General features: G+C 43.0%; 1 protein-coding gene across 1 annotated transcript; it reads left to right on the forward strand.

Annotated features, from left to right (window-relative positions):
- Positions 1-5,200: 5,200 nt before the first annotated feature.
- LOC310815205 (myosin heavy chain, fast skeletal muscle-like) lies at positions 5,201-20,429 on the forward strand (the record flags this gene model as incomplete). Its single annotated transcript, XM_083684899.1, has 40 exons — positions 5,201-5,258; positions 5,387-5,605; positions 5,893-6,036; positions 6,200-6,356; positions 6,474-6,501; positions 6,702-6,819; positions 7,198-7,290; positions 7,367-7,430; positions 7,517-7,615; positions 7,868-7,971; positions 8,247-8,385; positions 8,903-9,021; positions 9,383-9,532; positions 9,634-9,804; positions 10,061-10,364; positions 11,086-11,150; positions 11,269-11,356; positions 11,439-11,556; positions 11,726-11,849; positions 12,344-12,480; positions 12,585-12,840; positions 13,063-13,305; positions 13,642-13,818; positions 14,109-14,254; positions 14,492-14,582; positions 14,899-15,288; positions 15,424-15,550; positions 15,765-15,883; positions 16,114-16,310; positions 16,921-17,104; positions 17,285-17,450; positions 17,698-17,822; positions 18,066-18,374; positions 18,490-18,693; positions 18,794-18,919; positions 19,027-19,197; positions 19,345-19,449; positions 19,538-19,633; positions 19,928-20,059; positions 20,412-20,429. The coding sequence occupies exons 2-40, from the start codon at positions 5,399-5,401 to the stop codon at positions 20,427-20,429; spliced, it is 5,811 nt and encodes a 1,936-aa protein (XP_083541025.1). The 5' UTR covers positions 5,201-5,258; positions 5,387-5,398.
- Between the last annotated feature and the right edge of the window lie 1,816 nt (positions 20,430-22,245).

Below are 22,245 nucleotides of genomic sequence, written 5' to 3' on the forward strand. Positions count from 1 at the left end.
TTTATCCAAACGACTTACAACAAGTACATTTGTCTATAATAAGTGAATCATCAGTCATCATTAGCAAAAATCTATGCTAGGACCAAGTGCCATTGGCAGTCACAATGCTAGAAGGAGGAAGGATTATTCTTAATTTTATTTTGTATGATTATTAACAGTAGAGGAACTGTACAGAGGGGTAGTGGGGGGTAAAGCGGTCATTAGGAGGGACAGTCAAGGTGTAGCCTGAAGAGATGGGTCTTCAGTCTACGGCGGACCTCTGCAGTCCTGACAGCAGACAGTGAAAAGCCATGACTGAACAGCACGACCACTGCATCCTCGTAGAGGCGGTGGTGCCAGGCAATGCCAGGTGGCCAGCCAAGTTTTCCTAGACAGCTTACAGAGAAGCCAAGGCAATGCTTTGCAGCAGAATTTAATTTGGATCCAACAAGTCATCATCACTTCAATTTCACAGCCTATTACATACTACGCTTTTGATATGATCTCTAAATAAGGTTTACTGTTATTATGACAGGTAGGGGTTCTAGTTCAAAGTCAAAGTCAAAGTGGCTTTATTGTCAATTCTTCACATGTCAAGACATACAAAGGAATCGAGAGGACGTTTCTCACTCTCCCACGGTGAGACAGATAAAGTGCCCAGGCACAACAGATAACACATACTAAAAGTAAAACATTCAATAAAAATAATTTAAACAGTGCAATGTCTTGAGCAACTTAGTTCCTCAAGACATGGTCATGTTGGTGGGCTGAATTGCAAGACTAAATAGCTGAGGCTCCTTTCATGACTTCTTTAATGAAACCTGTAGTATCCACAGTGTTAAACCAGAGACAACAGCTGCCTCATAGAGATCATGTACATAATCATGAAGCAATTAAACTAATGAACAACCTTGTACTGTATTTAAGACATTCATGGATAGACAAGAAGGGAAACTTTAAATGTTTCAGTTGATTTACATGATTTATAATATTCCAAGTGTGCTAGGTCAAACCTGTTAAGTAGAAGGGGTTGGACTGGATATCTTTCCTGCACCCCCAAGACCCCGTACCCCAACAGCAGCAGCTCCAACGAACCCCAAGCCTTAGCTTTGAGTTTCGGGGTTGTGTCGGGCATGGCCTCTGGTATTAAACATGTTGTGTGTAATTTACTTGTCCTGTCTTAACCCTAAAATCTAAAAATATAGTTAGCCACATATTTGCCGTATAAGGGCTGATCCATAAATGGCCATATTCCCTGGTGCACAGCTCAAATGGCAACAGATCTGTCTTGATTGTCATCTTTATGACCGATGGTCAAATAGCAATCCCAAATGGAGCCCTGCCACTGCTTGTGACATTTCACATCCCAAATTAGATTTTTACGGTGGGGGCATTTTAATGGTTTAATCATGTTACAAAATGCTGATGCGGGCCAAATGCCCTCGACCACAGTGGCTTTTAAAATATGTGAACAATGTATTAGTTCTGAATGCCCTGCAGAATCATCAAACTGAAACACAAGTGACATGTATTTAGAGTTGATCCTTGGTTTTGAGTCAGTTGAGGTCCTTGTAGTCAGGTGTACAGGCCCTCCAGCTGGCTGTCAAGTGTGCACATATTCCTTCAAAACTGTTCCAAGGTCAGTTTAAAATACTTACCCGAAATGGTTAAGCCATGTTATGTGTTTCAGTCACCCACACAAAAGAGACTCTTTGGCAGACATTTATGCTAAGTAACTACAACATTTTAAGTTAGATGCTACACAGACTTCACAAATAGCTACAAACAATGCACACCACAATGAAAATATAACAACTTATTTTTAAAGGTTCCCGCAATCCTCGCTCAGCTTTCTCATTTCCTCTATAGGGCACACCTGTTGCTGCCTACGGTTACGCCCAGATTGCAGGTCAGAATGGCTGAATACACCTGTTCCCTACGGTTACGCCCAGCTTGCAGGTCAGAATGGCTGAATATCCTGTGCAGTGGCCGGCGTAACTGCCTGATTGGAACGCACTGTCAGAGAAATAATGTTAATGGCAGATTTCCCATTTGAATGTCTGCATAGTGCCAATGCTCTCTACACATAAACAAGCCAAGTGCATTTGCTCTGAGCCCTTACAGTGGCATAGCTTCAAGAATGAGGCTTTACAAAATAATTGGCGTCTACACAATCATTCAAAAAGCTGACAACAATTAGCTTTGGCTGCCGAGATGGGAAGAGCACACACAGTAGCAGCCTTGCTGGTTTGCTCCTCCTGATTGTCAACCACAGTTCCCACAGTTCCCTTCTCCACTGCCCTTCAGCTCCCCCCTCTGGTTTAGTACACATTTGATGGGAGATACTGAACCCCTTGCAGAGCTAGGCTGGCCAATATAGATGCCCAGGTTAGCAGGCTGTGGCTTTGGACCATATACCCCTCCTGGTGTCAACAAAAGCAGCAGCAGCTATGATAATACAATACAGGGGTCTCTCCAGCTGTTCCCTTCTGTTCTCTTCTGGGCCTCTGGGGCCTCATTTATAACCATTGTGCACTAAATAGACCCCAACACATGTGCTCAGCTCCACGCAAACTTCTGACCATGCGTACGTTTGTGAGAGGGGCTACAGAAATGAAATATTTTCCTGTTAGTTATTATTCTTATATTATGTAAGACGTGGATATTATACACTAGAGATTGAAGCATCTGCCACCACTTATGTATGGTGTGAATATTATACACTGTAGAATGGTTTACTGTTTCTCACTTTATACGTTTAATTGGACTTTGGAGCAGCATGATCAACATACAGGAACATCAAGGAGATCAAAGATGGCAAAATTTAAAAGAAATAAATTAATTTACATACACAGTACAACTGTCTGTTGTGCAGGACAGGTTGATACTTTGGAGCCAATCATTAGTTGATGTCCGCCTCTGGAATAATGATGTGTTGTGAATATGAAATAGTTGGGAATAATAGGCTACAATGAGGAATATGCCTCACTGAGAACGTGAGTGAATATCCTTTCTCAAGAAAAATAAAACAATTGTTTTTGTTTGAATGTCAGACACATGTGTTTTCAGTTTTCCTCTGTTCTGTACTTCTCTAGCACTACTCACTGTTTTTGCCGGGTGAATCCAAAAGTGTGTTTAAATGAGACGATACCAGCCTCTTGGCCTTCCATATACCTCAGATATAAAAGCTCTGGCACGGTCCAGGAGCCACTCCCTTTTATTGAAGAGTTCTGAAAGCTCCATGGCACCTGCAGCAACAATGGAGCTCACAGAATGCTGACCTAACTCAACACTCCATCATGCAGGTGGGAGTTTTTGGGGAAACATGTAATATTTTGGTTTTCATAGACCTTGTTAATATTTGCACTTTAGTAAAAAAAGTCTTAACAATTATTAAAAACCAAAAGATATATCAACTTCGGTAAGACCTCTCTGCACGTTGTAAAGTTGGATTGGTATTTATACCTTCAAAGTTCAAGGAGGAGTAGCAGTGGAAAGATTTATAATAATAATAAATATGCAAGAGAAGCAACATTTTATTAAAGGGTCATTCCAGCTAAAACTTGTAGTCACATTTGGACCAAGGCAGATGAAATTAGCATCACCAAAATGTAAAAAATCTATATTATTGTCCTGTCCGCTGACCTTTATCTGAAAATACAAGGATCTGTCCTGAGTCTGGATTGCTTGGATTTATTTCCCAGAGAAAGAGCTTTCATCACAACGTTGCTCATTAACATCTGGCAATAACCGGTTGATCTCAGTTTTCTTATTCCTGCCATGACTGTGACAAAAAAGCCAGGATTTTGTGTGCAACTGAAATCAGAGCCATTGGAGTTGGCTGGACTTGGCTTTAAGAGATGAATATCACATAGGAAAATCAAAAAAGGGCATAAGGAAACAGCTATGTCTCTCCTCCAATCCATCTCCTCTAGCCGTGTGGTCCATAATTAACTTCTGCTTGGGTAGCACTCTGGAACCAGATATAAGGGGTCTGAGACCACAACATCCACAGGCAGATTCAACCTCTGTGGTAAGACTCTCCACCTCCTTACATGATTTCACTTGTCTATGAGATCCGTATCTGTTGCATAGTGAGAGTTGTTCTGAATGTTTTTACATTCCACTTGATTAGCTCTACTGCAAGTCCTGCATGCTATTTGACAGTAAAGTGCCATTGTTTTTAAATTGTAATAGATAATTCTAAATATGTTTTACTCCACATACTTTGAAAGAAAGTGGGCATGTTTATACCAAGTGGACATTGAAAGATGCAATCTTAAAACTTTTCTTGTCAAAATTACCTTTTTGGCTTTATACTCCAAAAGTATGAGGTTAGAGTATAGAGTCTCAGATTTTATTTGATGCTATTTGTGTACATATTTGTTTCACCATTTAGAAATGACAACATAGTCCACCTATTTCATGGCACCAAAAGTATTTGGAAAATTCGCTTGACAAGTGTTTCAGGTTAGTCAGGTGTGTTCTGTCACATAATTTGTTTGCGTTTGCCTTTGGAGTCTGCTATTCGTGTCTGGAAGACTTTGACAGTGGATGACTGAAAAATGCTCATCATGATTAAGAAAAACCCCAAAACAACTTTCCCACTGATCAGGAACAGGAGGTAATACCTCTCCAGGAGGTAAGCGTGTATGTGTCAGAGACTACCATCCACAGAAGACTTCACCAGTCAAACTACAGAGGCTCCACTACAAGGTGCAAACCACCAGTTATACTCAAAAACAGGCTGGTCAGGTTAAAGTTTGCAAAAACTCGTCATTGAGCTTGAAATTGACAGTTTCAGTTTTGAATAATACAGTAGGGCCTGACAGTGGTTTCAGTTTTGAATTATACAACAAGGCCTGACAGTGGTTTCAGTTTTGAATTATACAATAGGGCTTATACAATTAATTCAGGAAAATGTTGGTAAATGAGGCCCACTGAACATCAACAATTATCCAAAACAGTCCAAAACGGTGGTCAAGAAATCGGGGGACTATGTATAAAAAGTGTTGTTATTTCTAAATGGTGAAGCTAATATGTACAAAAAAACCAATCTCAAATAATGCCTGAGAATCGATACTTTGTGAAGAAGAAATGCTTCAGTGTCCCAGTGAAACACAAGTGACATACAGTGTCCAGAGATAACTGTATGTAACCCTGTATTCACCCTTAAAATAATTCTTCTTTAAATGTCTTTGTTTGCTTTTTAGCTGACTTTGTTTGTAGGACCTTGGGTCACCTCAAAGATACGATTTCACCTGGGTGGAGAAAAGAAGGTGAGACATGGTTTGAGTATTCACATTATTAGAAAACATTCTGTTAAATATACTGCCTCTAACTCTTTTGACTGGGGAGAGGTTAGTACAGACTCAAACATGTTTGTTTTTTATTCTTTATTTCCTAGTGAGCCGCCACCATGAGTACGGATGCGGAGATGGCCATTTATGGCGCAGCTGCCATATACCTTCGTAAGCCAGAGAGGGAGAGGATTGAAGCTCAAAGCGCCCCCTTTGATGCAAAGAACGCCTGCTATGTGACTGATGTCAAGGAGCTGTACCTCAAGGGTACAATTGTTGCCAGGGATGGGGCAAAAATTTCTGTGAAAGTTACGGACACTCAGGAGGTAAGCCTATAACATATAACCAAACTGCAGCTTCCATAAGCAGGATAAACCTTTCAACACACATAGTTATCAAAAATATTATTTAGAACAAATGGAATCTTTGATTTGACCTTTAATACTCAAGTAGAGTGGAGGATAGCATAGCAGGTGTACTGTAATTCAAATAAATCAATTGCATGGATTATGCTTGTAACAACAAATCATGAAAAATATTCTATTTGTTTATCAGTGAAAAGTTATCCATATAGTGTTGATTTGAGTATTATCTAAATATCCCACTGTTTCAGACTAAAGACTTCAAAGAAGATGATGTCTTGCAAATGAACCCCCCAAAGTATGACAAGATTGAGGACATGGCCATGATGACCTACCTGAATGAAGCCTCTGTGCTGTATAACCTCAAAGAGCGTTACGCAGCATGGATGATCTACGTAAGAGATACATACACATCAGTCAACACAAGAAACCTAGCACACATAAGCAAACGCAATGAATAAAAAAAATAGGCATGTCAGTACATTCAAAGACACCTAAACTTCCACATTCCAGCTCATCTGATTAGGCTAATTCCCATATTTGATCCAATTCATCCAGACCTACTCTGGGCTCTTCTGTGCCACGGTGAACCCCTACAAGTGGCTCCCCGTGTACGACCAGTCATGTGTGAACGCCTACAGAGGGAAGAAGCGTATGGAGGCTCCACCCCATATCTTCTCTGTCTCTGACAACGCCTATCAGTTCATGCTGACTGGTACGAGCTCTCATGGATGGATAGATGGATAGATGAGATACTTTATGATGATGTCTTGAATGCAATAATGTACCAAAATCCAATGAATGAGTATGAACAATGTTTCTTTGCTTGCAGATAGAGAGAATCAGTCCGTCCTGATTACGTAAGTTGTTTACTAACATCTTACTTTTCAAAAAGTGTTCCTTTTGCAGTATGTTGGGTCATGAAGACAATAACGAGTAACTGAATGAGAATATGTGTTAGGTTATGAAACAAGTTAAAGCAATGCCATTTTCTTTTCTTGCTTAATGAATGCTGATATGATCCGAACCCTAAACCCCTCTTTCTCTGTCTATAAACCAGTGGAGAATCCGGTGCAGGAAAGACTGTCAACACCAAGCGTGTCATCCAGTACTTTGCCACCATTGCTGTGGCTGGAGGCGCAAAGAAGGAAGCACCTGCCACCGCTGGTAAAATACAGGTAAGTTGTGCTGATGTCACAATTTAGAGTAAATTGAGGTGAATGATAAATGATAGGAAACGCCTAAACTTTACTCTATTATTATAGTCATGTTTTCCATACTGTAGTCCTACATATCAAAAGTAGTTTGACAGAGGATTAGGGTTGGGTATATGTGATGTTGGGAACCAGTGGGCTCAGAGTCAGCTGAGTGGAACCATGGGCTTCACGGTGGGAGCCAATCACATTTCTGATTATAATTTTTCTTACATTTTTCTTATTTAAGGTCTATATCTCATTATTGCCATTTTCTCAGCTCAAAGGAACAGGTCTTTTGTCGAAAGACAAATTAAAAGAGATTTTCAGTTACTCACACTTCAGCGATTTTGTCTCATTCAGGGGTCTCTTGAGGATCAGATCATTGCAGCTAACCCCCTGCTGGAGGCTTACGGTAATGCCAAGACTGTGAGGAACGACAACTCATCTCGCTTTGTAAGTATGAGGGAATACACTTTGGCAGTTGTAGTTTTTTTGTTGACTGATTTCTAACCACCCCGCTCTATTGTAGGGTAAATTCATCAGGATTCACTTCGCTACGTCCGGCAAACTGGCTAGTGCTGACATTGAGACCTGTAAGTTGGTATTAGTCATTTCTCCATACTTCTTCTACACATTTTTTGTTGCAAAATACTCATCTCTGTCCTGTTCTCTCTATCAGATCTGCTGGAGAAGTCCAGGGTGGCCTTCCAGCTTCCTGATGAGAGGGGTTACCACATCTTCTACCAGATGATGACCAACCACAAACCTGAGATAGTCGGTACGCCAAAGCAGAGAGCAGGGAAAACCAGCACCCTGCTGTGAAAGTGAAATACTCATAGAGTAGCTGCTGCACTAAGTAGAGTCAGAGAGGGTATTAGAATTGGACTTTGGTTGAGTTGATGAAATGTGCCTGGCGGGGGGAATAGGTAAAGCAATCCACTGGCTATTGAGCATATGTATTAAGTACAAGTGGTCCATATATCTACATGCATTTGATTTAATGGACAACTTTGTTCTCTGGTCTCCACAGAAATGACACTCATCACCACCAACCCCTATGATTTCCCCATGATCAGCCAGGGGCAGATCACTGTGGCCAGCATCGACGACACGGTAGAGCTGGTCGCCACAGATGTGAGTCGCGCAAAGGGTTTTTATTTGTATCAATGATTTGTTTTGGAGTATCCAGTGTTAATGAATCCTCTTATATGGGTACATCCTCAAAGGCCCCCTGTGTAACATTGTTAAAATCCTATTGTGCTGCTACTCTACTAAAGGAATAGAGATGTCTGACATTTCCATCCATTCTGCTAGATTTGGAGCCTCCAGAGCCGTACTCTGACAGAGTGAGTTTGTCTTCAATTCCTCACTGTTTTCTTCCTCTCTAACGTGAATTCCCTCTGTTTCAGGAAGCCATTGACATCCTGGGCTTCACCGCTGAGGATAAAGTGTACATCTTCAAGCTGACAGGCGCTGTCATGCATCACGGCAACATGCATTTCAAGCAGAAGCAGCGTGAGGAGCAGGCCGAGCCAGACGGCACAGAGGGTGAGTTCCACCTCTTGCCCCAAACATGGAAAAAAGAACATTTAGAATTTGTTCCTCATGAAACCTTACATCAGAATAGCTGTTCACTCTGGCCAGACAGAATATGTAGACCCTCTACCAATTATTTGAAATAATGGAAATATGTAGATTGATTCAAATTAAAAACAGTTATTTCAGATACATAGATTTCAGTTTCACTGATAAAACACATAGAACATGCTAGCGTGTAAATTGTTGTTGTAATTTATTTGTCATAAATAAACTGTATCATGTTTGTCATTCTGAATGTACATGTGATTGTTCCATGTTTGTAAGCAGGGCTGCTCTGAAAAAGAGATCTCGCTCTCAGTAGGGTTAGGGTCAGCCTTAACCCCTGCCTAAATAAAGGGTTAGGGTTAGGGTTAGGGTTAGGGTTAGGGTTAGGGTTAGGGTTAGTGTTAGCCTTAACCCCTGCCTAAATAAAGTTTAAATAATATGGCTCTGTCCTTGAGTCTGTTGTTGCTCCTTCTCTTTCCAGTGGCTGATAAAATCGCTTACCTCCTGGGCCTGAACTCAGCCGACATGCTTAAAGCTCTGTGCTACCCCAGAGTGAAAGTTGGCAATGAGTATGTGACCAAGGGACAGACAGTAGCCCAGGTAAGGCATTCATGTATCATTCTTTAATTCATGACATACTTCTCTGCCATGTTGTGAACAATCTTTTGATTTGTATTGGTTTTATAGTGCTTGAGTGAAAAGTGCCACGCTGTGGTTCAACAACGATAAGAAATCATAAAACACAATTTCCCAAATCAGTCAACACCAGTATCAAATAAAATCCCCTCCCTCTCCCCCAAGTTTATGCAGTCACAACACTTGCCTATATTTTCTCTGATTCAGTGCCCTAATCCTTGAGCCCTAAAAACCTCTCTAATATGCATACCACCGTCCACCTGCATCACCTCGACTGCACATGGTCAATATCTCATGTATTAACTCGAGGTATAATTGTTTATAGGTGAATAATTCCGTGATGGCTTTGGCTAAGTCCATCTATGAAAGGATGTTCTTGTGGATGGTCGTCCGTATCAATGAAATGTTGGACACCAAGCAGCCAAGGCAGTTCTATATTGGTGTGCTCGACATTGCCGGTTTTGAGATCTTTGATGTGAGTATGATGTCAGGACAAGAACACAAGTTGCGATTATGAAAGATTACAGCCATGTATGACGAAAAGATTCCTTTATTCTTTTGAAATTCCATCAACAGTACAACAGCATGGAGCAGCTGTGTATTAACTTCACCAATGAGAAACTGCAACAGTTCTTCAACCACACCATGTTCGTCCTGGAGCAAGAGGAGTACAAGAAGGAGGGAATCATCTGGGCGTTCATTGACTTCGGCATGGACTTGGCTGCCTGCATTGAGCTTATTGAGAAGGTAAGCAGCCTGTTTATACCAGGATTATACCATTTAAAGATGGGTGTCAAAAGCACACTTAATAGAGGTAGGTGTTTGAGACTACTGTAAGATGTCCTCATTGTGGTACAACGCATCTTACTGTTAGTAACTCAATATGTTAGTACTTGCTTAATTTGCTTCCACGATATGCATATCATCATATAAAGGTGACTATTGAAGTAAAAAACATGAAAATATGAACATGCTAATTTAATTAAAATGTCTTTTTGCACAGCCATTGGGCATCTTCTCCATCCTTGAAGAGGAGTGCATGTTCCCCAAGGCTTCAGACACAACCTTCAAGAACAAGCTGAACGACCAGCATCTTGGCAAAACCAAGGCATTTGAGAAGCCCAAGCCTGCCAAGGGCAAGGCTGAGGCCCACTTCTCCCTGGTGCACTACGCTGGCACTGTGGACTACAACATCACTGGCTGGCTGGACAAGAACAAGGACCCCCTGAACGACTCTGTGGTGCAGCTCTACCAGAAGTCTTCAGTCAAACTGCTGTCTGTCATTTATCCTCCTCCTGCAGCTGAAGGTAACATAAGCATCATGTTAATAACTAAGCATTAGGATGATGATTAGCATTAAGCCGGACAGATACTACACGGTTTCAGCCACAAATTTGCCAAGAGCCACGTTCTCATGACTAAATGTTCACGTAAACGCACGTCATCTGCTGTGAACTTTGACTCGCACAGTGTGAGTTGGTCAACAACATGAAGAGAAGATCCATTTGAATTCTGACATTTGAACTCACACAATTAACTCAGTGTGAATGAGACTTTACATTGCTTGCCACATTACAATATAATACTTAAAAGAATAGCTACATAGCTACAACTGTCCAAATTATCCTCATGTTTTTAAGTCTTTTACTCTGTGAATAAGACATAGACTACGGCTATAGAGACAAAATATTTTACTATTACGTGGCCAGCGCCATTTCTACCATTGTCTTGGCAATGAAAAAGCATTGAAGGCAAGGGTGAGAGGGGGCACGGTCGCATCGCCCAGTGTGAGGGCTACAATCAGGTCTACACGTGCAGCATACATTGCATCAACACAGCATGGCGTGGATAATTTGTCTTGCAGTTTGAGATCCTCTCATCGTTTGGAATCGTCTGCATTTGTGAAAATTGGACAGTGTTCGTCTGGCTTTAGAGTTAATTACTGCAGCAGATACAACTTGAAGTTAATCAGAGATTTCTATAATTTCTAACACTCTTTTATTTACTCAAATTATTTCCTTGAAAAAGACACCACAAAGAAGGGAGGCAAGAAGAAGGGAGGTTCCATGCAGACTGTGTCCTCCCAGTTCAGGGTGAGCTTTTGATAGTCCTGACTGCCTGTTGAGTATCTGTTGAAACGTAATGTCTTTTGAAAGTGTAAATTAAGTCTGAATTATTTGTGAGAACACTATGGTTTGTCACGCCTCACAGGAGAACTTGGGCAAACTGATGACCAACTTGAGGAGCACCCACCCTCACTTTGTGCGCTGCCTGATCCCCAACGAGTCAAAGACTCCAGGTACAACACAGAGAGAATTTTTAAAAATATAAATCCTATAACAGGTTTATGTAGGGGTTAAGATGCATTTTGTGTTTTCCAGGTCTGATGGAGAACTTCCTGGTTATCCACCAGCTGAGGTGTAACGGTGTACTGGAAGGTATCAGGATCTGCAGAAAGGGCTTCCCCAGCAGAATCCTCTATGCTGACTTCAAGCAGAGGTACAGAACATACACACACACACACACACACACACACACACACACACACACACACACACACACACACACACACACACACACACACACACACACACACACACACAGCCCTTCCTTGACAACATAAGCAAGAGCTTTCAAACTAACATATTTAACAATTCTCCCCATACAGGTACAAAGTACTGAATGCCGGTGTCATCCCTGAGGGTCAGTTCATGGACAACAAGAAGGCTTCTGAGAAGCTGCTTGGGTCGATTGATGTGCCTCACGATGAGTACAAGTTTGGACACACCAAGGTCAGCAGATGTGACCTCATAACAGGACTGAAACATCAAAGAGATGCTACAGGATCATTGGTGTCATTTCAGCCTACAGTTCTAAAACACCGCTAGCTGAACGTGAAAGTAAAAGTACTGCTGCTTCAAAAATATTGGCGGTGTAAAACTAGTGATGCCGTGGCTGAATGAGATAAAACAGTGATTCAGTTCATAGATTAGAGTTGCACAAACTATAAATTGACCATCTGTGCCCAAAATGAGAGGTTAAAAAAATACACACAAAATCGTGATGATCACATACCATCTCTTTAATGTAAGATATCCATTCAAAACCTCACCTCTTAATTTCTCTTTACATGCATTTCAATGCTTTTCCTGTGACATCCAAGTATAGTGGTGTTGAACCTCCCTTTGATTTTCTATTCTGCCTCTTCCTACCCTTTCTATTCTGCTCCTTCCTACGTTACTGTGTCTAACTCCTCCATTGGACATGCTTGTTTATCTGTACTCAGGTGTTCTTCAAAGCTGGTCTGCTGGGGGTCTTGGAGGAGATGCGAGATGAGAAGCTGGCAACTCTGGTAACCATGACTCAAGCTCTCTGCCGTGGATACCTGATGAGGAGGGAGTTCTCCAAGATGATGGAGAGGAGGTATGGGATGGGAGATAATCTCTCTAGCACTACTTATTATATCATTGAGCCTTTCAAAAGCATAAAACTCACTTTGCCACAATTGCCTTCCTCTTGTCAACCAGAGAGTCCGTCTACACCATCCAGTACAACGTCCGCTCATTCATGAATGTCAAACATTGGCCATGGATGAAGGTCTACTACAAGATCAAGCCCCTGCTGCAGAGTGCTGAGACGGAGAAGGAGCTGGCCAACATGAAGGAGGACTTTGAAAAGTGCAAAATTGCCCTGACCAAGGCAGAGGCCCGTAAGAAGGAGCTGGAGGAGAAGATGGTATCCCTGCTGCAGGAGAAGAATGACCTTGCCCTCCAAGTTGCATCTGTGAGTGAGCGACCAGCCTCACAAGGGCAACACACACTGACACACACACACACACACACACACACACACACACACACACACACACACACACTTTTGTCCCCAAGTTTGCATTTTTCATGGATTTGTATTGATTTGCTGTGTTCTCTTGGACTAGAATCAGTTCATATTTACATACACATTGAGTTTTGAAGCGTTTTGCTTTTTCTTCCCTTCTGAAACCAGGAAGGAGAGTGTCTGAACGACGCTGAGGAGAGGTGTGAGGGGCTCATCAAGAGCAAGATCCAGCTGGAGGCCAAACTCAAAGAGACGACCGAGAGGCTGGAAGATGAGGAGGAGATCAATGCTGAGTTGACAGCCAAGAAGAGGAAGCTGGAGGATGAGTGTTCTGAGTTGAAGAAAGACATTGATGACCTGGAGCTAACTCTGGCCAAAGTGGAGAAGGAGAAACACGCCACTGAAAACAAGGTCTCATATAACACATACAAACTACAATCTGATCAAACTGTTAATGTGAAACAATCAATGAATCCAACCATAGCAAAACAAAAACTAAATCCAAGTGATGTTGGTCCTGGAATGAGAAGACATGAAATCGTAGCAGAGTTCAGTACTCCCCACATTCATAGCATATTCTGGACTCTTCATTCTATATCTGATATGAATTCATGGTATACACTGCCATCTAGAGGATCACTTTTAGTACATGCTAACATTTGCAAGCTACATTATATGCAATATAAAATGCATTTCCCTTTGTGAGGTGAAGTGACAAAAGACCATTTCTGTTGTGTCTGTGTTCAGGTGAAAAACCTGACTGAGGAAATGGCGTCTCAGGATGAGGCTGTTGCAAAGCTCACTAAGGAGAAGAAAGCCCTCCAAGAGGCCCACCAGCAGACACTGGACGACCTGCAGGCAGAGGAGGACAAAGTCAACACTCTGACCAAGGCGAAGACCAAGCTGGAACAGCAAGTGGACGATGTGAGTGGGCAATGCAAATAAAGCTGTGCTAGTGTCAACCAGGATTGTAATAGAAGAGTAAAGCTAATTGTTTTCCATTCCAAGTTAAAATACACAAGAACATGAAACAGTCACATACAAGGTGGGAATTATTAGCCAAAGTTATTCATTTAGTTTGAGGCAGTCATCATGAACCTGCACCCTGGCTTATACTCTCAAAGGCATTACTTTATTAATCTTGTTTACTTTATCAACAACATTGTTGTTCATTATTTAGATTTTGATTACAAATATGTGTGTTTATCTTCTAGCTTGAGGGTTCTCTGGAGCAAGAGAAGAAGCTCCGTATGGACCTAGAGAGATCCAAGAGAAAGCTGGAGGGAGATCTGAAACTGGCCCAGGAGTCCATAATGGACCTGGAGAACGACAAGCAGCAGTCTGACGAGAAGATCAAGAAGTAAACACAAACAAATGACAACAAAGTTGTATTTGATATTAATTGAACATTCATTTTTCTTTACATTGTTGCAATAGTCAGAATCATCATTGTGTTGAAACAAAACGAAAAAAAGTTTCTATTGAATTAGAAAATAAACAAATCTGAACAGATGTCTTTACTATAAACCAAAGTGAACAGTACAATAGACTTTCCATTTCCAATAGAAACTGCAATCGATGTGTTTGTGTTCTTTAGGAAGGACTTTGAGACCGCTCAGCTTCTCAGCAAGATTGAGGATGAACAGTCTCTGGGTGCTCAGATGCAGAAGAAGATCAAGGAACTCCAGGTAGAGAACAGGACCATCAGATGGCATAGTTGTCTGTATAGTGTCTAACTACACTACAGTTAAAACTGTCAGGATCGCTATAAGAAACAGTGATCTATTCATTCTCCTATTAGCACTGTCCTGGTTTGCAATGGTTCAGTTGGTTTAAGAATGATGCTTAAACACCATACAGTACATTCTGTATGTTAACTGTAAGTTGCTTTGGATAAACACATCTTAATATTAAAATAATCATTTGTTTACTATTATTTTGTGAGATCCTTTGCTTTGACTGTGTTGTAGATTTCATCTCTCTGTTTGTGTCTCCCTATTGTAGGCCCGTATTGAGGAGCTGGAGGAAGAGATTGAGGCTGAGCGCGCTGCCAGGGCTAAGGTGGAGAAGCAGAGGGCCGATCTCTCCAGGGAACTTGAGGAGATCAGTGAGAGGCTGGAGGAGGCCGGAGGTGCTACCGCTTCTCAGATAGAGATGAACAAGAAGCGTGAGGCAGAGTTTCAGAAACTGAGACGCGACCTAGAGGAGTCCACCCTGCAGCATGAGGCCACAGCCTCCGCTCTGAGGAAGAAGCAAGCAGACAGCGTGGCAGAGCTCGGGGAGCAGATCGACAACCTGCAGCGCGTCAAGCAGAAGCTGGAGAAGGAGAAGAGCGAGTACAAGATGGAGATAGATGACCTCTCCAGCAACATGGAGGCCGTCGCCAAGGCTAAGGTCAGTAGCAATGTTTGGATGGAGCTGTGTTTGTGGGGGCCAATTCAAATACAAGTTAGAAATGGAAAGCTTGGCATTCATAGCTTGGCTCAAGAAAATGATGTGAAGTAATAATGGTTTATGTTTCACTACCAGGGCAATCTGGAGAAGATGTGCCGTACTCTTGAGGATCAGCTGAGCGAGATCAAGACTAAGAATGAAGAGAATGTGCGCCAGGTCAATGACATGAGCGGACAGAGGGCCAGACTCCTGACTGAGAACGGTACCAATGATACTCCAGATACTGTAGAAATTCCTCTAGGACCAGCTTACCAACCCCAAATCCTACCCTTAACCTTAAAAACACATAACTGACCATGAATCAAACTTGATACCCAAAAAGCTCAGAAATACAACTGACAGTGACAACAATGAACATTAACCATTAGAACTTAGCGAACAGAGACCCGCTTAACAAGATGCTCTGTTCCTCACAGGTGAGTTTGGTCGCCAGCTTGAGGAGAAGGAGGCCTTGGTGTCCCAGCTGACCAGAGGCAAACAGGCCTTCACCCAGCAGATTGAGGAGCTGAAGAGACATGTTGAGGAGGAGGTCAAGGTAAGGAACTCAAAAATGACTCCACCAACCACAAGGTTTTGAACTACAGCTTCATGTTGACTGTGATTATGCCACCCAGTGACTTCTAACTGTAATATTTAGTCTCTCCACATGTCTCTCTCTTTGTCTTTTTCTTGTTCAATAATGCTCTTACACCTTCTCTACACCTCCTACTCCCTCTCACCTCTCTTCTCCCTATCCCCCGTCACCTCTTCTATTTCTCTCCCTAGGCTAAGAACGCACTGGCCCACGGTGTCCAGTCTGCCCGCCATGACTGTGACCTCCTGAGGGAGCAGTTTGAGGAGGAGCAGGAGGCCAAGGCAGAGCTGCAACGCGGCATGTCCAAGGCCAACAGTGAGGTGGCTCAGTGGAGGACCAAGTACGAGACTGATGCCATCCAGCGCACTGAGGAGCTGGAGGAAGCCAAGTGAGTCACACCCAACCCCCTTATTCACCACGGTTGGGGGGTATTTCATTTCTGTTCTGTTAATTCTGGCGTCCTCTGTGGCTCAGTTGGTAGAACATGGCACGAACAACGCTTAGGTTGTGGGTTTGATTCCTGCTGGGACCATATATACTGAAATGTATTCACTCACTGCAATGTAAGTCGCTTTGGATAAAAGCGTCAGCTAAATGGCATATATATATTATTATATTAGGATGAGTTCACACATTTTAATCAAAGAATTTAAAGGGGACATTTATTACAAAATGATTTTTTCATTCTATTTAAACCTAAATAAAAATGGAATTATTTCCCAGATATATATTTCAAAGAAGCCAAGTGAGTCACACATAACAGCAAAAACAGTCTATCCCACTGTTTGCTACTGGTTGGCAACGAAAGGAAACCAGAATGTAGAAGCAGAAATGTAGAAGCTCCTGAGCAGGGCTTCTTAATTTCACTTCATCATCAGAACACCACATATGAGTTACTGTATACTGTTTCTCCCATCACCTGTAAGAGCCAGATGTGCAGACATTCTCTGACACAATCCCTCAGAGGGGAAGCTTTAAATCCCTCATCTGTCTAACAGGAAGAAGCTGGCCCAGCGTCTGCAGGAGGCAGAGGAGACAATCGAGGCGACCAACTCAAAGTGTGCCTCTCTGGAGAAGACCAAGCAGAGGCTGCAGGGAGAGGTGGAGGACCTCATGATTGACGTGGAGAGAGCCAATTCTCTTGCTGCCAACCTCGACAAGAAGCAGAGGAACTTTGACAAGGTGTGAAATAACTAAATAAATCAAATGTATTCATTCTAGCACCATATCGACCTCTTTAAATTGAAATGATAAACAGGATGTTTTGTTAAATCATGTTTCTTATTACAAAAGCCCCATCAATTCGCTAACAGACAGATAAAAGAAGAAAGCGAAATATTAAAATCACATGGATTTCCCTAGGTCTTGGCAGAGTGGAAACAGAAGTTTGAGGAGGGCCAGGCAGAGCTGGAAGGAGCTCAGAAGGAGGCTCGTTCTCTGAGCACGGAGCTCTTCAAAATGAAGAACTCCTATGAGGAGGCTTTGGATCAACTGGAGACTCTGAAGAGAGAGAACAAGAACCTGCAACGTGAGTCAGCAGCAGCAGTTTTATTTGGCTCATGATGTGCTGTCTTATTTCAGCAAGCTACGTATGTAGTGACCTGATTCTTCAGAACAATGTTCAAATTGTCGAAAACGTTTTAAGACCCTAAGCTTCGCCAGACAGAACAAACATTTACATTTATTCTTGTCATAATTCAATATGAACTCCAGTGTGTTCCATAGTTCAAAGAAAATCTCCCTGTTCTGAATGACTTCTGTGTTTCTGTTTGCAGAGGAGATCTCTGACTTGACTGAGCAGATCGGGGAGACTGGCAAGAGCATCCATGAGCTGGAGAAGGCCAAGAAGACTGTGGAGACAGAGAAGTCTGAGATCCAGACTGCCCTGGAGGAGGCTGAGGTAGGAACTCATGCAGTTTAATCCTGTTCATTTGGAACATATACTCATCCTTTCATTTAAGCTTTACTGTTCAGGTTAATCTCATTGAGATAAAAATTGTTTTTAGATCTGGTCCTCCTATGCCATTACCACATTTTCCTTGCATACAATAGCAGGCCCCTTTCTAGGACAAGCCTTACTTAATAAGTGCCGGTCCACTACTCTCTCCCACAATCAACGCGACTACTATTTTGTTTTGTTCAGGGTACACTGGAGCACGAGGAGTCCAAGATTCTGCGTGTGCAGCTAGAGTTAAACCAGATCAAGGGTGAGGTGGACAGGAAGCTGGCAGAGAAGGATGAGGAGATGGAGCAGATCAAGAGGAACAGCCAGAGGGTGGTTGATTCCATGCAGAGCACCCTGGACTCAGAGGTGAGGAGCAGGAATGATGCCCTGAGGGTGAAGAAGAAGATGGAGGGAGACCTGAACGAGATGGAGATCCAGCTGAGCCACGCCAACAGGCAGGCAGCCGAGTCCCAGAAACAGCTGAGGAACGTCCAGGGACAGCTCAAGGTAAGGGGCTGGGAAATCAGTCAATGTAAACATTACCCCCAACTATATATTTCAGATATTTTCCTTTCGGCCAAAAACAACAAGTTTTAATGCTCTACGTCTTTGTGAATCCCAGGATGCCCAATTGCACCTTGATGATGCTGTTCGCGCAGCAGAAGATTTGAAGGAGCAGGCAGCCATGGTGGAGCGCAGGAACGGTCTGATGGTGGCTGAGATTGAGGAGCTTAGGATTGCTCTGGAGCAGACAGAGAGAGGCCGCAAAGTGGCTGAGCAGGAGCTGGTGGATGCCAGTGAGCGCGTGGGACTGCTTCACTCCCAGGTATAGGTGATTTCTAGGCAGTCTCATCTTACCCACAGTGTAACTTTTGTATGCTTTCTTGAAATACAGTTCCAACTAATCATTGAGTTTCCTCATACAGAACACTAGCCTTCTGAACTCTAAGAAGAAGTTAGAGACTGACCTCGTTCAAGTGCAGGGAGAGGTGGACGACACTGTGCAGGAGTCCAGAAACGCAGAGGAGAAGGCAAAGAAGGCCATCACCGATGTAAATCCCCATATTCAAAACAAACAATACAATATACGTTATTTGTCTCCAAAGTATAGGTCTTTACAGATCTTTGAATTAATTGATTCCACACACGACCATTTCAGGCGGCCATGATGGCAGAGGAGCTGAAGAAGGAGCAGGACACCAGCTCTCATCTGGAGAGGATGAAGAAGAACCTTGAGGTCACAGTCAAGGACCTGCAGCACCGTCTGGATGAGGCTGAGAACCTGGCAATGAAGGGCGGCAAGAAACAGCTCCAGAAACTGGAGTCCAGGGTAATTTTGCAGAACTTAATGTATTCAATAAACGTTTGTTCACACAATCTATCTATAACACCATAGAAGAATCAACCTCTACTTCTTTCCAAAAACTCATGACTGATTTCACCACCTTAAACACATGGCTGTGTTCCCTCCATACAGGTGCGTGAGCTTGAGACTGAGGTGGAAGCCGAGCAGAGAAGGGGTGTAGACGCAGTCAAGGGTGTCCGCAAGTATGAGCGCAGAGTCAAGGAGCTCACTTACCAGGTAAGAGAAACAGAAACACCTTTACACATTCTGGTACAGTCAGGAACCTGAATGCAATTCAAGTATGGGCATTGACTTTCTCCCACAGACTGAGGAGGATAAGAAGAATGTTACCAGACTTCAGGACCTGGTAGACAAGCTGCAGCTTAAAGTGAAGGTTTACAAGAGGCAGTCTGAAGAAGCGGTGAGTCACATACTGACAGTCAAATATTCTTACAGCATATAAGACACATGGTTGTGTTCATAGTCAACATACATGACCAAATTTGGTATCCACAATGTACATTGCAAGTAAATGTTAAGGAAATAATACACACAGTGCTTCCTTTGCTTCTATATTACCATCACTATAAGAAACAATTAAGTAATCAATATAACTAATATCATTTTGGTTCATTTGTTTTGACAACATTTCAAACATTGTAGGCTGAGTGTTATTGTCTCCCTCTTTCATTCTCTACTTCTCTTTCTCTCCCAGGAGGAACAAGCCAACACCCACATGTCTAAGTTGCGTAAGGTTCAGCATGAGATGGAGGAGGCTGAGGAGCGTGCTGACATCGCTGAGTCCCAGGTCAACAAGCTCAGGGCTAAGGGCCGCGATTCTGGAAAGGTACAAAGCTGCTATCAAACCAATACCTGACTCACGTCCAAATATGATCACACCATTTCAGGTTCAGTGTCCACATAGAGGTCAATATTGACTTTTCCATTCACAACTGTCTTGGACATCTCTGAGAAACGTATCCTTCGGGGGGGTAAAAACGTTCTTTTTGGCATTGCACAATGCATTAGGGTCCTCCTGTTAATAACAGATTAATACAATCCAAGCTGACACTCAAACTTAAACTCAAAGCTGAGCCCAGAGCCAAAGAACTGCTTGCCCTAAACAGTCTATTGTGTTCTTTGAAGTGATCATACATAAGAGGTTCATTCATGTCCTTATTTTCTTTTTCTTTTCACAGGCCAAAGAGGCTGAATAAACAAGATCACACACTCTGTGATGCACCGATTGTGAACATAAAATATGGTTTTCATGGTGAAATTCTGAGCATTGATTAAAAAACGTTTCCTTTGTGACTTGTGGTCGTTTCGTCTTTGAATTGTGGTACACACAATGTTTCATAAGATCTGTGAAGGGAACTGGTAAAAAACACACATTGACTTTCCTCTCTACGTTACATCAGTCCTCACCTTGAGTGTCAACGCCCTTGAGTGTCACGCCCTGTTTTCTCTGCTATCCTCCGGTCTCGGACCAGCAGGTTCCAAGACAGCTTCAATCTCCAGGCCATAATACTTTTGAACGGTCACCTCTAGCTGCCCAGCAGCACTAGAGCACTCTCTACCTGCACTAGAGACAATTTGACTTCAATTTTATTGACTTCACTGTGCCTTATTGCATTTACATTTACATTTACATTTACATTTACATTTACAGTTACATTTATGGCATTTATCAGATGCTTTTGTCCAAAGCAACTTACAACAAATACATTTGTCTAAGTAAGTGAATCATCTATCCATCAGTCATCATAAGAAAATGTAATCTATGCTAGGACCAGGGGCTATTGGCAGTCACACTGCTAGAAGAAGGAATAATTACTTTTTTTTTTTTTGACAGGAGAGAAACTTGTACAGGGGGGTAGTGGGGATGAAGATGTATTGAGGACGGACAGTTAAGATGTTGCCTGAAGAGATGGGTCTTCAATCTACGGCAGAAGATTGGTTGTGACTGCAGTCCTGACAACAGTGAGAAGCACGTTCCACCAGCGGGGCACCAAGACAGTGAAAAGCTGTGACCAAGTAGCGCTACTGCTGCATCCACGTAGAGGCTGTGGTGCCAGGCGGCTGGCCAAGGTGGAAGAGCGGAGTGGTCGGGCAGGGGTTTGGGGGCTGACCATTGCTTGCAAGCTATGCTGTTCCCTTTGCCGCCCGGTAGGCGAGCACCAGGGTCTTGAGCTCCTACCGGAAGCCAGTGATGGGTGCTAAGGAGGGGGGTGACATGGGAGAATTTGGGGAGATTGAACACTAGACGGGCGGCAGCATTCTGGATGAGCTGCAGAGTCCTGATGGCGGAGGCAGGGAGCCTGGCCAAGAGTGCGTTGCAGTAGTCAAGGCGAGAGATCACAAGTGTCTGGGACAAGAGTTGTGCTGCTTCTCTGGTGAGGAATGGTCGTATCCTTCTGATGTTGTAGAGGAAGAATCTACAGGAGCATGCTGTCCTTGTGTGTCGCCGCACAGGATAAGTGGTTGTCAAGGATCACCCCAAGGTTCTTAGCTGTCTGGGAGGAGGTCACAATAAAGTTCTCTACTGTGATGGAGAAGTCTTGGAGAGGGCAGGCTTTCCCCAGGAGGAACCCTCTCCACGTCACCTGGTAAGACCGATTGGCCATGTAGGATGCAAACCAGGAGAGTGCAAAGCCAGAGATGCCCAGTTTTAAGAGGGTGGAGAGAAGGATTGGGTGGTTTACTGTGTCGAATGCAGCAGACAGGTCCAGAAGAATGTGAACAGAGGAGAGGGAGGAAGCTCGAGCAGAGTGGAGGGCCTCCATGACAGCAAGGAGAGCAATCTCAGTAGAGTGCCCAGCCTTAAAGACGATTGGTGAGGGTCAAGGAGGTTGTTCTGAAGGAGGTAGTGAGACAGGTGGTTAGAGACAGCACGTTCAAGGGTTTTAGATAAGAAGGAAAGAAGGGATACCCGTCTGTAGTTATGGACAGCAGACGGGTCAAGAGTTGGTTTCTTGAGAAGAGGCTTGACTCTGGCTGTCTTAAAGGCAGCTAGGACAAATCCTGTGGCTA

Source organism: Argentina silus (assembly GCF_951799395.1).
Source record: "Argentina silus genome assembly, chromosome: 2".
In the NCBI taxonomy this organism is placed as follows: domain Eukaryota; kingdom Metazoa; phylum Chordata; class Actinopteri; order Argentiniformes; family Argentinidae; genus Argentina; species Argentina silus.